Here is an 18130-nt window from a genome sequence, read left to right on the forward strand (position 1 = left end):
AGCTCTTTGGGGCAAATTGTATTTTTCCGTAAAACACTCAGTGCACAAACAACACTCTATATGTTTTTACAAAGTATTTATTAATATTTGCACTAATGGCCTCTAAAATCAACTCTTATCAACCCAGATGGGAATGACAGTCATTCAGTATGGTGGGAGTGCTCTGGTTGGCTGGAGAAGATTCCAGTTTGGGGTCTCTGCCCTGCTTCTTGACAGTCTGCTGTGTGTTTTATCACCTGAAACTGCAGCCCTCAGTCTGAATGGTAACACAGCAAATTGAAGTGATTTCTCTTTGTCTTTGGAGCATCCCAGGAAATGTGTCTCGGATGCTGTGATCCTCAGGCTTCAGCTAAGCAGCTCTCTTCACACAAATACAGCGATATCGTTGTGTACAATTACAGGAGGTGGCTTCTCCTGCATTCAAAAGTACACAGGACGCTCCAGGCTCTTTCTTCTTTACTTGGAACCTGGGGTGGAAAGCTACATTTAACGCTCAGCCATGCCATTTTTTAAAAATCACAAACAGTGTCATTGCATTTGGCTGCCTAAATATTGGGGTTAACTTGTCTTACCTATTAATTTCACTTCTCAGAATAACATGTCCTCCAAGATGAGCTATGAAAAGCATTTCTTTGCGATTTGGAATTTTTTTAGTGTGAGATTGTTAATTTAGCTGAGATGGCCTCTTGTTCTATTTACTGCAGTTGTTGTACAATTTAATGTTCAGGGGTAGGAGGGTATTCTCTTCTTTTTCTCATTAAGTGTAATGGTGGCATCGCCCTAAGTCAGTGTTTCAGCTTTGAAATGTCCCATTTTAGAATATTTGTGAATGTCTATATTCATATGTAGCTCTGACAGAGTTACACCTACCACTGTTAATGTTATTCAATTGTTTAATTGTGTTTATTCGCTTAGATTTAAACAATCCAAATAGCACCACTCCTTCCTGTGAGAATTTGTAAAAGTAAAAAATGCACAATAATTCTATACGTTCAGTAGCAATGCCAGACTGCAAATTCTGTAAGAAATGCACAAGGATGTAAAACACAAGTGAACAACTTTTAGATTGGCCAGAGACTTACAGGTCAGTGGAATAAGCTGTGCCATCCTCCCACATCCAGCTTGTAGCAGCTCCCTTACGGAATAGTCCAATCCAGTGAAAACACGCCCGTCTTGTTATGAAATCCTGTTTGGGAACAAGACTAAATCATTTACATCAATCCCCTTTGGTAGGTGTACGGATATCAGGGATGAGAATGAGGTTGATGTGTCCCAAACAGGACCAGTGTTTCGTAATGCCCATACGTTGGCCAATCACACCCCATTTTTTCCAAAATAGTTAACCATAGATTTTATGAGATTTTTGCCCAATTTGATCTGCACCTGTCCCTCCAGGGAGGCATCACAGCTACTGTCCTGGCTGAGAAGAACTGCTAGGATACCCTGGAGAACAAGTCAACACAATTGTCCCATCAGCCAGGGGTATCACTAATGAGAGAGATGAGGAGTTCTCTTCCAAGCAGCACAGACACTAACCCAATAGCATTTCCAGCCTCTGTTAAAAAGAGACAAAGCTTGATTTTATTCTCAGATGGATTTCATTTCATTGACTTCAGTGGAGGAAATCCTGATTCACGATGGAGTGAGAGGAGACTCAGACCCTAGGAAAGGACTCTGTGCCTTCCTCGTGCTATGCAGAGCGCTAATCCCTAGGCTAGGACATCACACTCCCTTTAATCAGTCCTGAAGCCAGTGATAAAATTTGGATTCACTCCTTCTCTGGTGCCCAAAATCTGCCCAGTGTCTCTTGGGGACACAGCTCTGAATACAACACAAGCAGTTTAGAGGGTCATTTTACCCTGCCAGTGTTATTTTTCATTTAATACCCATATCCCACTTCCCCAGCAGATGAATATTGGGCAAGTTTAGTTTGGAAAATACAGGAAAATAAGGCAAAAGGTAAATTCCCTACCAGTTCTTCTTTGTTCTCTATCCTCAGCAGTCTGGAGCGATGAGACGAGCAGTATACTTTACTCTCCTGCCAGGAACTCCTTTCATATGTAAAATGGTAACACTTCTCTCTATGCTGTATCCAGCCCTCAGGGCAAGAGCTGCATTTATCGACTTGAAAAAGAGAGCAATATAGACCTGTCATATATCTGCATTGATGGGTTTGATACTGAATGTCACCGTGTACTAGCTAGTGTGTATATTTCTCACTGGGAATGTAGAGTTTGTCTTGCCAGCTAGGATGAAGCTGATGTTGGGGCCCCAAAAATAACCTGGGATATGGGATACTTGGGTCAAGGCCCTTTTCTGATTCAGGCAGAGCAGGGACTTAACCCTGGTTCTCCCTCATCCCACGTGAGTCCCCTCAACTCCAGGCTATTGGCTGCTCTGGGGTTTCTCTGTTTTTTCATGGAAAACTTTGAAAGGTCTCGGTTTTATCCCAACATGAAATGGGAAAATTTTGAATTCTCAAAAGTGCTCATGGGACAGGAAACCTGTTTCCCATCCAGCTCCATTCAGATCACAATGAACAAGAAAGGTAATGAGAGCACTAAAGGAGAGAGGGAGAAATCCTCACATAGGAACAACCAGCAGAGCACAGCATTGTCCTCCTCAAAAAAAGCAATTGTGCAGGACCTAGCAACAGTGAGATGCCTTTCTAAACAACTTGCTGCTGCTGCAGATGAGTCATCACCATCATGGCCTGGTTTTCAAAGTGACAGCAATGATGATGTTGACTAGGATGAAAACCTGATATCCAAGCTAACGCAGTGTCAGCGCTTTGGGAGGGAATGAGGGTCTCTCTGTGCAGCAGCCTATTTGTCTCTTGCATTTGTCAAAATCCCTCTGTTTATCAGTGTCTTTCCCTTGTACCATTGAGAGATGTAAGTTGGGAAGGAGCTACCCAGGTTTCTCTACTTTGAAGCTAGTGAGCCAGGGATCATCGATCATGTCCACTATTACGGACACCATATTTTTGCTAAGATTTGTTTGTGGCTTTCCATGTAATTAATACTTAGATGAGGCCCTTGTACATTTTGTGCAGAGGGACAGAAGTACCTTTTGTTGTTAATAAGGACAAGGAGAACTGGATTCTGATTAAGCAACAATATTACCATAAAGGATATAACAGAAGAGTGAGCTCTGATCGATACCTTCCCTATTCACAACATTTGAGAGTTCTATGTTATTGGCTTGGAGATCATCTCTTTGCTGCATGCAGTTTTTCAAGATTTCCTGCAGTTCGGTGAAGTTTTTCAGAATAGCATGTTTCTGGATAAGTTCCTCATTCTGTCTTCCCACTTGATGTGAAGCCTGGAGAACTTAAATCCGTAAAACAATAAAACAATTATAACAAAATTAAATACACTTTTATAAATTGGTTTCCTTTTGCAGTCTAAGGATGCTAACAGCAATTGTGACAGTTGTCATCATGGCTTACACATTGGGGATTGAACTGGAGACCTTCTGAGCTAAAAAGCACAAGCTCCTACAACTTGAGTTAAAGGCTTGGTCTACATTTGAAAGATAGATCAACATAGCTACAGTAGTCAGGGGTGTGAAAACAACATTCCACTAAATGATGTAGTTATGACAAGCTAACCCCCAGCACATATACAGCTATGTAAATCGAAGAAAGCTATGTAGCTACCATCATTTGGGGAGGTAGTGTTCCTATTCCAATGGAAAAACTCCTTCCTTCAGAGTAGATCACATCTATATTTTTGGGTTATGCCAGCATAGCTAAAGCAATGTAGCTGTTCTGGTATAGTCTCCATAGCATAGACATACCCAAAGACAGAAAGTTTTTCAGAGTATTCTCATTTTTCCTTCTCACTTGATGGGAAGCCTGGTGAACTCAAATCCTTAACGCAAGAAATGAGTTAAAACAAAATTAAATACACTTGTATAAATCATTTGCTTTTTGCATTCTCAGGATGCCAATAAGAATTGTGACAGTTGCCCTCATAGCTTACACACTGGAGATTGAACTGGAGACCTCCAGAGCTAAAAGCATGAGCTGATATAACTTCAGGTAAATGCTTGGTCTATACTAGAAAGATAGGTCAACAGAGCTACATCGGTTAGGAGTGTGAAAAAAAAACATGCCTAACTGACATAGCTATGCCGACCTAACCCGCAGCACAGACACAGCTATGTAAATGAAAGAATGCTATGTAGGTACCACCATTTGGAGAGATGGCGTTCCTATTCCAATGGTAAAACTCCTTCCATTGGAGTAGGTCATGTCTACACTTTGGGGTTATGCTGACATAGCTACAGGAGTGTAGCTATTCTGGTACAGTCTTCATAGCATAGACATACCCAAAGACAGAAATGTCAGTAGCCATGGGCTGTAACAACTCATATCCTCTGTGGATTAGCACACAGGGGGGACCAATAATCCCAACTATACATATACAATGATAGGATCTAAAATAGCTGTTACCACTCAAGAGAGAGATCTTAGAGTCATTGTGGATAGTTCTCTGAAAACACCCACTCAATGTGCAGCGGCAGTCAAAAAAGTGAACAGAATGTTGGGAATCATTAAGAAAGGAATAGATAATAAGACAGAAAATATCATGTTGCCTCTGTATAAATCCATGGTACGCCCACATCTTGAATACTGCGTGCAGATGTGATCGCCCCATCTCAAAAAAGATATATTGGAATTGGAAAAGGTATAGAAAAGGGCAACAAAAATGTTTAGGGGTATGGAAGAGCTTTTGTGCAAGGAGAGATTAATAAAATTGGGATTTTTCAGCTTGGAAAAGAAACGACTAAGGAGGGATATGATAGAGGTCTGTAAAATCATGACAGGTGTGGAGAAAGTAAATAAGGAAGTGTTATTTACTCCTTCTCATAACACAAGAACTAGGGGTCACCAAATGAAATTAATAGGCAGCAGGTTTAGAACAAATAAAAGGAAGTATTTCTTCACACAACACAGTCAACCTGCAGAACTCTGCCAGAGGATATTGTGAAGGCCAAGACTATAACAGGGTTCAAAAAAGAACTAGATAAATTCATGGAGGATAGGTCCATCAGTGGTTATTAGCCAAGATAGGTAGGGATGGTGTCCCTAATCTGTTTGCCAGAAGCTGGGAATGGGCGACAGGGGATGGATCACTTGATGATTACCTGTTCTGTTCATTCCCTCTGTGGCACGTGACATTGACCACTGTTGGAAGACAGGATACTGGGCTAAATGGACCTTTGGTCTGACCCAGTATGGCCGTTCTTATGTTCTTATGAGATTTATACAATGTGGAGTTTTCAGTTTTATTTTGATGTTAAAGTAATTAAGGAATTGGTAACACTGCTTTGCTATTTACAAAACAGTCTCTATGGTCTTAAAAGCTGATTAACAGAATATGTGCCAAAGATGTTTTTGTCAAAATGTCCTTTATTTTTTAATTTCCTGGTCTCATCATTTTCATGATTAACACTGATGTAAATAAGAACAAAATCAGGCCCCACTCCCTTTTGGACTGGTAAACTGAGCAAACTTGAAAGACCACAAAACCATTCAGAAGCAAGAAATGTGGAGCCAAACAGCTCTGTATCATGATTAGAGCTGAATGAATAATTAATGTTTTGGTTTGCAGATGAAAAATCTGGAACAAAAATTGGTTAATTTTGAACCTGAACTGATATTTTCCAGTTTTTCTCCTGGAACAAAACCCAAAAACAACAAAATTAATTTCAGATCTATAGGCAGCCAAAATGAAATGGAAAAAAAAATCAACAAAAAGGGAGAGGGGGTCTTTTCATTTCCTTTTAGGGTTGTTTTTCAATCCAAAGCATTTTTTTTCAGTTCTTCCTAGAGTTTTGTTTTGAAGTAGTTTTCAAGCTTTTTATTCTGAAATCACTGAAACAAACCATTTCTCTTTCTTAAATAAAAAATCAAATTTTTGGCCAAAAGTATTCATTGAATTCTACCTGAGTTCACGAATAGTTTCAGTGCCCTGAATAATGCATTTTTTGGCTAATAAAATATTCACTGACAAAAATTCACCCAGTCCTAGTCAAGATGCCATTTCTAACCACATTTAAACTGTAGATAGTTTAAGTCTCAAATCAACTCAAGTGTTCACTCAGAAGGACTCTTAGGACCACCCCTCTCCCTAGGCTTCAGAGCTGGAGCTGCACCACAAAACGTAACTTCAAAGTGCTGTCTGTACAGCGATTTGTAGAGCATTAGTGGAAGCCCCACTAGCCTGAGTCTGTTGACCTGGGCTTGAAGGCTTGCTCCTGCTTGCTCCAAAATGTTGTGTAGACAGAACCTTAAAAGTATCTCAGCTTCTCACGTGTTTTACAGGTAACATTCAGATCACAGCTCGGCGGGCAACAGGCTCTGAATACCAAATGAAAGTTGTTTTTCACAAAGTAATGCAAACTATGACAGTGTCTCACACATGCATTTACACACCGCATTCAAAGCCCTTCTAAAAGTTATAATGGTTCAGATCATGTTTTGTTGCCATCTTGGCAAATACTTACCCATGGCAACCCAAATCCTTGCCGTTACTAGCAAAGCCAGACAGAGGAGCCCCAGAATCACTGTAAGTAGCCATGGTGAAGATGGAGGAAATTCTAACAGAAATAAGAGAGAGAAAATGAAAGAAAACATGGCTAGAATGTGCCCCTGTCCTGAGACTCTGGGATCAGATCAGAGCTCTCAGCCACACCAGTCTACCAAAGCCAGAACCCACCACTGGAGCTAAACCAATCCAATAATAATAACTATTGAATGTGTGCTCAATAAATCTGGCATGAATTGAGACGACTTGGAGAAAACAGTTGCTCCTGGTGAAGGCCAGAGCTGTCACATCCCAATTTCTGCCCAGGCCCTGGCCCAATGTGGACCTAAGCAAGTTCCCAGTAATGTGCCATTTCCTGCCACAGTAGACAAAATTCTAATTTTATTGTTTCTGAAATATGAGGCCATGGACAGTAGCTACAGCAGGAGGAGGATGTTTTGCTATGAACACTTTGATAAAAGAAAGTAAGGAGCCAGCAGCTCATAATGCATAATATTTTGCTGCCTCTTCTGCTTTGAAAGAGTGTGAAACTCCAGATCAGAGTAGGCCATTTCCTGCTCACTGATTTCTGATAGGAAAGGAAAGACATCTGGAATGGATGGAAGGATGGAAAGGATGGAAAGACAGCTCTATGAAATTGTCATTACAGTAGGCGGGAATATAAGTTCATAGATGTTAAGGCTAGAAGGCAACGTTATGATCATCAGGTCTGAGTTCCTGCATAATAAAACACAGGCCATAGAACCACACACAGTAATGCATACGACGAAGTGGGTATTCACCCACAAAAGCTCATGCTGTAATACGTCTGTTAGTCTATAAGGTGCCACAGGACTCTTTGCTGCTTTTACAGATCCAGACTAACATGGCTACCCCTCTGATACTTGACAGTAATTCCTGTTTCTAAAACCAATAACTTATGGCTGAACTAGGTCATATCTTATAGAAAGAGAGTCAATCTTCATTTAAAGACTCCAAATGGTGGAGAATTATCACTCTTAAGAGGAAGGTGATATGGAAGCGATCAGCTGTTGTAACCTGCACAGGTTGTGCCATGTTTGTCTTTCTTCCACAGGACAGAAGCGACTTTGTCTGTACAAAGTGCAAGCTGGTCTTCATATTGGAAGAGAAGGTTCGAGGTCTGGAGAAACGAGTATCGACTCTGCATTGCATAAGGGAAAATGAAGATTTCCTGGACAGACGTCAGGAGATGCTTCTACGACCACAATGTTCTGAAGATTCAGAGCAGGCGCAGCAGGGACAGATGGATGATGAAGAAGTTTGGCAGCATGTGACCTCCAGAAGGAGTAAGAGGAGCGTCCATGTACCAGCAATGGAGATACAGGTGAGCAATCGTTTCCATGTTCTCTCTACAAGTACTAATGCGGAGAGTGGAGTAGATGACCCATCTGAGGTAAGGGAGCAGAAGGAGACTCCACCGATTGGAAGGCAAAAGATGCACTGTCCTAGGGATGGGGGTTCCACGACCACCACTCCCAAGAGGAGGAGGAGGGTGGTGGTGGTCGGGGACTCCCTCCTCAGGGGGACTGAGTCATCTATCTGCCGCCCCGACCGGGAAAACCGAGAGGTCTGCTGCTTGCCAGGAGCTAGGATACATGATGTGACGGAGAGACTGCCGAGACTCATCAAGCCCTCGGATCGCTACCCCTTCCTGCTTCTCCACGTGGGCACCAATGATACTGCCAAGAATGACCTTGAGCGGATCACTGCAGACTACATGGCTCTGGGAAGAAGGATAAAGGAGTTTGAGGCGCAAGTGGTGTTCTCGTCCATCCTCCCTGTGCAAGGAAAAGGCCTTGGTAGAGACCGTCGAATCGTGGAAGTCAACGAATGGCTACGCAGGTGGTGTTGGAGAGAAGGCTTTGGATTCTTCGACCATGGGATGGTGTTCCAAGAAGGAGGAGTGCTGGGCAGGGACGGGCTCCACCTAACGAAGAGAGGGAAGAGCATCTTCGCCAGCAGGCTGGCTAACCTAGTGAGGAGGGCTTTAAACTAGGTTCACCGGGGGAAGGAGACCAAAGCCCTGAGGTAAGTGGGGAAATGGGATCCTGGGAGGAAGCACAAGCAGGAGAGTGCAAGAGGGGAGGACTCGTGTCTCATACTGAGAAAGAGGGACGATCAGTGAGTTATCTTAAGTGCCTATACACAAATGCAAGAAGCCTCGGAAACAAGCAGGGAGAACTGGAAGTCCTGGCACAGTCAGGGAACTATGATGTAATTGGAATAACAGAGACTTGGTGGGATAACTCACATGACTGGAGTACTATCATGGATGGATATAAACTGTTCAGGAAGGACAGGCAGGGCAGAAAAGGTGGGGGAGTTGCGTTGTATGTAAGAGAGGAGTATGACTGCTCAGAGCTCCGGTATGAAACTGCAGAAAAACCTGAGTGTCTCTGGATAAAGTTGAGAAGTGTGAGCAACAAGGGTGATGTCGTGGTCGGAGTCTGCTATAGACCACCAGACCAGGGGGATGAAGTGAATGAGGCTTTCTTCTGGCAACTAGCAGAAGTTGCTAGATCGCAGCCCTGGTTCTCATGGGAGACTTTAATCACCCTGATATCTGCTGGGAGAGCAATACAGCGGTGCACAGACAATCCAGGAAGTTTTTGGAAAGTGTAGGGGACAATTTCCTGGTGCAAGTGCTGGAGGAACCAACTAGGGGCAGAGCTTTTCTTGACCTGCTGCTCACAAACAGGGAAGAATTAGTAGGGGAAGCAAAAGTGGATGGGAACCTGGGAGGCAGTGACCATGAGATGGTCGAGTTCAGGATCCTGACACAAGGAAGAAAGGAGAGCAGCAGAATATGGACCCTGGACTTCAGAAAAGTAGACTTTGACTCCCTCAGGGAACAGATGGGCAGGATCCCCTGGGAGAATAACATGAAGGGCAAAGGGGTCCTTTGCTGTATTTTAAAGAATCCTTATTGCGGTTGCAGGAACAAACCATCCCGATGTGTAGAAAGAATAGTAAATATGGCAGGCGACCTGCTTGGCTAAACAGTGAAATCCTTGCTGATCTTAAACGCAAAAAAGAAGCTTACAAGAAGTGGAAGATTGGACAAATGACCAGGGAGGAGTATAAAAATATTGCTCAGGCATGCAGGAGTGTAATCAGGAAGGCCAAATCACACTTGGAGTTGCAGCTAGCAAGGGATGTTAAGAGTAAAAAGAAGGGTTTCTTCAGGTATGTTAGCAACAAGAAGAAAGTCAAGGAAAGTGTGGGCCCCTTACTGAATGAGGGAGGCAACCTAGTGACAGAGGATGTGGAAAAAGCTAATGTACTCAATGATTTTTTTGCCTCTGTTTTCACAAACAAGGTCAGCTCCCAGACTGCTGCACTGGGCAGCACAATATGGGGAAAAGGTGACCAGCCCTCTGTGGAGAAAGAAGTGGTTCGGGACTATTTAGAAAAACTGGCTGAGCACAAATCCATGGGGCCGGATGCGCTGCATCCGAGGGTGCTAAAGGAGTTGGCGGATGAGATTGAGAGCCATTAGCCATTATTTTTGAAAACTCATGGCGATCGGGGGAGGTCCCAGATGACTGGAAAAAGGCTAATGTAGTGCCCATCTTTAAAAAAGGGAAGAAGGAGGATCCGGGGAACTACAGGCCAGTCAGCCTCACCTCAGTCCCTGGAAAAATCATGGAGCAGGTCCTCAAGGACTCAATTATGAAACACTTAGAGGAGAGGAAAGTGATCAGGAACAGTCAGCATGGATTCACCAAGGGGAAGTCGTGCCTGACTAACCTAATTGCCTTCTATGATGAGATAACTGGCTCTGTGGATGAGGGGAAAGCAGTGGATGTGTTATTCCTTGACTTTAGCAAAGCTTTTGATACGGTCTCCCACAGTATTCTTGCTGCCAATTTAAAGAAGTATGGGCTGGATAAATGGACTGTAAGGTGGATAGAAAGCTGGCTAGATCGTCGGGCTCAACGGGTAGTGATCAATGGCTCCATGTCTAGTTGGCAGCCAGTTTCAAGCGGAGTGCCCCAAGGGTCGGTCCTGGGGCCGGTTTTGTTTAATATCTTTATTAATGATCTGGAGGATGGTGTGGACTGCACTCTCAGCAAGTTTGCAGATGACACTAAACTAGGAGGCGTGGTAGATACACTAGAGGGTAGGGATCGGATACAGAGGGACCTAGACAAATTAGAGGATTGGGCCAAAAGAAACCTGATGAGGTTCAACAAGGACAAGTGCAGAGTCCTGCACTTAGGACGGAAGAATCCCATGCACAGCTACAGACTAGGGACCGAATGGCTAGGTAGCAGTTCTGCAGAAAGGGACCTAGGGGTCACAGTGGACGAGAAGCTGGATATGAGTCAACAGTGTGCTCTTGTTGCCAAGAAGGCTAACGGCATTTTGGGCTGTATAAGTAGGGGCATTGCCAGCAGATCAAGGGACGTGATCGTTCCCCTTTATTCGACATTGGTGAGGCCTCATCTGGAGTACTGTGTCCAGTTTTGGGCCCCACACTACAAGAAGGATGTGGAAAAATTGGAAAGAGTCCAGCGGAGGGCAACAAAAATGATTAGGGGTCTGGAGCGCATGACTTATGAGGAGAGGCTGAAGGAACTGGGATTGTTTAGTCTCCAGAAGAGAAGAATGAGGGGGGATTTGATAGCAGCCTTCAACTACCTGAAGGGGGGTTCCAAAGAGGATGGAGCTCGGCTGTTCTCAGTGGTGGCAGATGACAGAACAAGAAGCAATGGTCTCAAGTTGCAGTGGGGGAGGTCTAGGTTGGATATTAGGAAACACTATTTCACTAGGAGGGTGGTGAAGCACTGGAATGCGTTACCTAGGGAGGTGGTGGAGTCTCCTTCCTTGGAGGTTTTTAAGGCCCGGCTTGACAAAGCCCTGGCTGGGATGATTTAGTTGGGAATTGGTCCTGCTTTGAGCAGGGGGTTGGACTAGATGACCTCCTGAGGTCCCTTCCAACCCTGATATTCTATGATTCTATGATTCTATGATTCCTTTGTCATCTGTTCCACTAGTCAATTACACACACTGCTCAAAATTTGTGCCAGATTTCCAATTTGACCTTTATCAGAGTCATCCAATTAGGAAGCAAAAACAATACCATGTGACTTAGGTGACAACTCATATAGCTCAAATAGTGAAGTATGAACAGTGAATTCTTGAAGCAGTAGCCACTGCAAATTAAGTTAACAACCAACTCAAAGATTGGAACATAAACCACATACTGAATGATTTCAAATAGAAAACTTTTTTTTTAAAATTTAAGCCTGTTCTCAGATAAGTGATGAACAGGGAAAGGGGCTGAATTCTCTGAGGACCAGATTCTGCGATCCTTACTCATGTTGAGTCGTACCTTATTCTGTGGGGTAAGATATTACTCCCCATAAGGAAAGGAATTAGAATCTGGCCCTGTAAAAAATGTTCCCTGCAGTAGTGGCCTAGTAAGAACTGAGTGAAATTGTGTAAGGATATCAGGATTTGACCCAATGCGGGTTGTAACTGTTAGATTATGCAGATGAACAGAAAGCATATAGTGAGATGGTGAGTTCAATATTAGTTTCTTATTTTCTGCTATCTGTAAACTATATATAAACCATTGTAAAAATATTTCTGTTTCTTATGAGGCTTTCAAATAAGACAGTTATTACAAGAAACCTTGCAGGGCACCAGTAAACTGATGCCTTAGCTTGCAGCAACTAGAACTCTGGCCTATCTAGAAGCTGTTCTGGAGAATAGCCAAGAGATTCAGGTTGAATCATCTAAGAGAACTCAGCTTCCTTTTTTGTATCATCTTCCCCAAAGCCCCCTATATATAGTATGCAGAGCTTGTGCAGCATTATTGTTGTAGATGGGAGACCTGGCAAGTATAAGGAGTCCAAATGACTATAATGAAATGTGCCAGACAGGTATGGACTTTTGGAACAATAAGTGTTAAGTTTCAGAGTAGCAGCCGTGTTAGTCTGTATCCGCAAAAAGAACAGGAGTACTTGTGGCATCTTAGAGACTAACAAATTTATTAGAGCATAAGCTTTTGTGGGCTACAGCCCACTTCTTCGGATGCATATAGAGTGAAACATATATTGAGGAGATATATATACACACACATACAGAGAGCATGAACAGGTGGGAGTTGTCTTACCAACTCTGAGAGGCCAATTAAGTAAGAGAAAAAAAACTTTTGAAGTGATAATCAAGATGGCTCAGTACAGACAGTTTGATAAGAAGCAAGTGTGAAAATACTTACAAGGGGAGATAGATTCAATGTTTGTAATGGCTCAGCCATTCCCAGTTTTTATTTAATCCTGTGTTGATTGTGTCTAGTTTGCATATCAATTCCAGCTCAGCAGTCTCTCGTTGGAGTCTGTTTTTGAAGTTTTTCTGTTTTAAGATAGCCACCCGCAGGTCTGTCATAGAATGGCCAGACAGGTTAAAGTGTTCTCCCACTGGTTTTTGAGTATTATGATTCCTGATGTCCGATTTGTGTCCATTAATTCTTTTGCGTAGAGACTGTCCGGTTTGGCCAATGTACATGGCAGAGGGGCATTGCTGGCACATGATGGCATATATCACATTGGTAGATGTGCAGGTGAACGAGCCCCTGATGGTATGGCTGATGTGATTAGGCCCTATGATGATGTCACTTGAATAGATATGTGGACAGAGTTGGCATCGGGCTTTGTTACAAGGATAGGTTCCTGGGTCAGTGTTTTTGTTCAGTGATGTGTGGTTGCTGGTGAGTATTTGCTTTAGGTTGGGGGGTTGTCTGTAAGCGAGGACAGGTCTGTCTCCCAAGATCTGTGAGAGTAAAGGATCATCTTTCAGGATAGGTTGTAGATCTCTGATGATGCGCTGGAGAGGTTTTAGTTGGGGGCTGAAGGTGACAGCTAGTGGTGTTCTGTTATTTTCTTTGTTGGCCCTGTCTTGTAGGAGGTGACTTCTGGATACTCGTCTGGCTCTGTCAATCTGTTTTTTCACTTCAGCAGGTGGGTATTGTAGTTTTAAGAATGCTTGATAGAGATCTTGTAGGTGCTTGTCTCTATCTGAGGGATTGGAGCAAATGAAATATATCTTAGAGCTTGGCTGTAGACAATGGATCGTGTGGTGTGTCCTGGATGGAAGCTAGAGGCATGTAGGTAAGTGTAGCAGTCAGTAGGTTTCCGGTATAGGGTGGTATTTATGTGACCATCGCTTATTAGCACAGTAGTGTCCAGGAAATGGACCGCTTGTGTGGATTGATCTAGGCTGAGGTTGATGGTGGGATGGAAATTATTGAAATCATGGTGGAATTCCTCAAGGGCTTCTTTTCCATGGGTCCAGATGATGAAGATGTCATCAATGTAGCGCAAGTAGAGTAGGGGCGTTAGGGGACGAGAGCTAAGGAAGCGTTGTTCTAAGTCAGCCATAAAAATGTTGGCATACTGTGGGGCCATGCGGGTACCCATAGCAGTGCCGCTGACTTGAAGGTATATATTGTCCCCAAATGTGAAATAGTTGTGGGTGAGGACAAAGTCACAGAGTTCAGCCACCAGGTTAGCTGTGACATTATCGGGGATACTGTTCCTGATAGCTTGTAGTCCATCTTTGTGTGGAATATTGGTGTAGAGGGCTTCTACGTCCATAGTGGCCAGGATGGTGTTTTCTGGAAGATCACCGATGGATTGTAGTTTCCTCAGGAAGTCAGTGGTGTCTCGAAGATAGCTAGGAGTGCTGGTAGCGTAGGGTCTGAGGAGAGAGTCCACATAACCAGACAAGCCTGATGTTAGGGTGCCAATGCCTGAGATGATGGGGCGTCCAGGATTTCCAGGTTTATGGATCTTGGGTAGCAAATAGAATGTCCCTGGTCGGGGTTCTAGGCATGTGTCTGTACAGATTTGTTCCTGTGCTTTGTCAGGGAGTTTTTTTAGCAGATGGTGTAGTTTCTTTAGGTAATCCTCAGTGGGATCAGAGGATAATGGCCTGTAGAATGTGGTGTTAGAGAGCTGTCTAGCAGCCTCTTGGTCATATTCCAATTTATTCATGATGACGACAGCACCTCCTTTGTCAGCCTTTTTGATAATGATGTCAGGGTTGTTTCTGAGGCTGTAGATGGCGTTGTGTTCAGCATGGCTGAGGTTATGGGGTAAGTGATGTTGCTTTTCCACAATTTCAGCCTTTGCACGTTGACGGAAGCAATCTATGTAGAAATCCAGTCTGTTGTTTCGACCGTCCGGAGGAGTCCACGCAGAATCCTTTTTTTTGTAGTGCTGGTAGGGGGGATTCTGTGGGTTAGTATGCTGTTCAGAGGTATGTTGGAAATATTCTTTGAGTCGGAGACGTTGAAAGTAGGATTCTAGGTCACCGCAGAACTGTATCATGTTCGTGGGTCTGGAGGGACAAAAGGAGAGGCCCCGAGATAGGACAGACTCTTCTGCTGGGCTAAGAGTATAGCTGGAAAGATTAACAATATTGCTGGGTGGGTTAAGGGAACTACTGTTGTGGCTCCTTGTGGCATGTAGCAGTTTAGATAGTTTAGTGTCCTTTTTCCTTTGTAGAGAGACAAAGTTTGTCTTCAGAGTAGCAGCCGTGTTAGTCTGTATCCGCAAAAATAACAGGAGTACTTGTGGCACCTTAGAGACTAACAAATTTATTAGAGCATAAGCTTTCGTGGGCTACAACCCACTTCTTCGGATGCATATAGAGTGAACCATATATTGAGGAGATATATATACACACACATGTATATATATGTATATATATGTATATACATGTGTGTGTATATATATCTCCTCAATATATGGTTCACTCTATATGCATCCGAAGAAGTGGGTTGTAGCCCACGAAAGCTTATGCTCTAATAAATTTGTTAGTCTCTAAGGTGCCACAAGTACTCCTGTTAAAGTTTGTCTTGTAAATGGCTTGTCTAGTTTTTGTAAAGTCTATCCATGAGGAAGTTTGTGTGGAAGGTTGGTTTCTTATGAGAGTATCCAGTTTTGAGAGCTCATTCTTAATCTTTCCCTGTTTGCTGTATAGGATGCTGATCAGGTGGTTTCGCAGTTTCTTTGAGAGTGTGTGACACAGTCTCTCAGCATAGTCTGTGTGATATGTAGATTGTAATGGATTTTTTACCTTTAGTCCTTTTGGTATGATGTCCATCTGCTTGCATTTGGAAAGGAAGATGATGTCTGTCTGTATCTGTACGAGTTTTTTCATGAAGTGCCGATGCCAACTCTGTCCACATATCTATTCAAGTGACATCATCATAGGGCCTAATCACATCAGCCATACCATCAGGGGCTCGTTCACCTGCACATCTACCAATGTGATATATGCCATCATGTGCCAGCAATGCCCCTCTGCCATGTACATTGGCCAAACCGGACAGTCTCTACGCAAAAGAATTAATGGACACAAATCGGACATCAGGAATCATAATACTCAAAAACCAGTGGGAGAACACTTTAACCTGTCTGGCCATTCTATGACAGACCTGCGGGTGGCTATCTTAAAACAGAAAAACTTCAAAAACAGACTCCAACGAGAGACTGCTGAGCTGGAATTGATATGCAAACTAGACACAATCAACTCGGGATTAAATAAAGACTGGGAATGGCTGAGCCATTACAAACATTGAATCTATCTCCCCTTGTAAGTATTTTCACACTTGCTTCTTATCAAACTGTCTGTACAGAGCCATCTTGATTATCACTTCAAAAGTTTTTTTTCTCTTACTTAATTGGCCTCTCAGAGTTGGTAAGACAACTCCCACCTGTTCATGCTCTCTGTATGTGTGTGTATATATATCTCCTCAATATATGTTTCACTCTATATGCATCCGAAGAAGTGGGTTGTAGCCCACGAAAGCTTATGCTCTAATAAATTTGTTAGTCTCTAAGGTGCCAGAAGTACTCCTGTTCTTAATAAGTGTTAAGTAGATTTCCTGGGGAATCTCTGGGGAGGGGTTCATGCAAATTCCACAATGCTGGTTATGCCACAACAACAACAACAAAAACACCTTTTTGAAGCTACACCCGGGGGAGTGGGCCATTGACTGGGGTTTACCTGTTCTTGGAAACTGAAAATCAAAGGCCAGAGCAGTATAAAGAAACAGTTGTACTATACAATTGGGGTATGGTTTCTGATCTTAAATGCTGACATGAACTTGGGAGCAAATGGGCAAACCCAGTTGTGGGGGTCTGAAAATTGACATCTACCAGAGCCTGGTGTTGGAGCTCAGGGTGACCTCAGGTAAGCTTTTAGCATGCATACAGGTCATTTTATTGTTTTTTAATATGTTTTCTCTTTAATGCTTTTGTCCTAAGAATAAATGCAGTTTGCTTTGTGAAGATTGGTTGGTAACTGGAATACACTCTTATAGCCCTTGGAGAAAGAGTTAACTGCCGGCGGTGGTCCCTGATCAGATCTGCTGGGAAATTGCAGTCAGGTGCAGAGGGACTGCAAGCATAAACTCCCAGTCTGAGGGCGAGTGACAGCTGGAAAGTCTAAAATCTCAGGTAGGTGCCCACAAGGAAGAGCAGGAGGGAGGGTCATATATGTAGCTAAGTCTGGAACCGTGTCAGTGGTTATCCTCAGGTCCAAAAGACCTTTCTCATGAGTGATGGCTCCAAAGCTTTGTCGACTGGCAGAAAGATTCCATGGTGAGGCTTCAGGGCACCGGAAGTTCTGGAAAACCCGAACAGGGCACTCAAAACGGTAAATATTTGCTCACAGAGCAATCCACCCAGATGCCTTCTCTGATAGCCCACCTGGGGGTCAGCCAACCAATCACAGGTGCACTAGCCTCTTCCCTCTTAAAAGGCGAGTACCACCCAGTGACAGAAGGGTTTATTACTTCATAATCAAATTGCTGCATTCTGGGGCTTTGTAGGCACAAAGCCACCTCCTTCCCATATCTGGAAAACTATTCATTTCTGGGGGTACCTTCATATCACACAGACTGGCACAAAACTAACAACATAGTTTTACTGACATTTGAGAAAAATCTCTAACACAGATTCTTGCTATATAATGTTAGGGTTTGTAGGATAAAGTTCAAGAAGGAGATTTGAGTAGGGCTAAAAGAATAATGTTAGACATAGATTCAGGAGATTATAAATATACAGTACCTGTGACCCTGTCATGCTTTGGTCTTCGTTTTCTCTTCTGCTCTGCAGGAGTATGAAATCTGAGGTCCACAAAGCTCACTGACTGCTCACTCATTTCTGGTGGGTTATGGGATAGAAATTCCAGAGATGGGGTTAGTGAACTGAGATGAACATTGGGATTTGTACTGCAGTGAAATGGCTGTTAAAGCCAGTAATAGCATAAACATGAACAGGAGCAATGTAACAGGCCAGCCTGCTCAGTGGATCAGTACGAGTGCTCCTGCATTCCTCACAGACACTTAACTCCCACATAGCAAAGGCCACAAGAAACATTGTGATGGTTTGGGTCACAGAAACCCCTTTGGGACTGCCACCTGATGCGTCTAGACTACCTCTGAGCCCATTTTCCCTGCCAGCTTGGGACTTTAGTACCTTGTCTTGTTCAAGCCAGACACATTTGCCTGCTGCAAACACAGATCGAAGTCT

General features: G+C 43.3%; 1 protein-coding gene across 1 annotated transcript; it reads right to left on the minus strand.

Moving 5' to 3' along the window:
• Positions 1–349: 349 nt before the first annotated feature.
• Positions 350–17759, minus strand: LOC135895268 (natural killer cells antigen CD94-like). Its single transcript, XM_065423344.1, is given in 7 exon segments — positions 350–467; positions 1083–1186; positions 1973–2124; positions 3126–3332; positions 6517–6609; positions 7006–7125; positions 17666–17759. Coding segments are annotated over 7 exon segments (888 nt in total).
• Positions 17760–18130: the final 371 nt, after the last annotated feature.

This window comes from Emys orbicularis, chromosome 1, assembly GCF_028017835.1.
Source record: "Emys orbicularis isolate rEmyOrb1 chromosome 1, rEmyOrb1.hap1, whole genome shotgun sequence".
Lineage (NCBI taxonomy): Eukaryota > Metazoa > Chordata > Testudines > Emydidae > Emys > Emys orbicularis.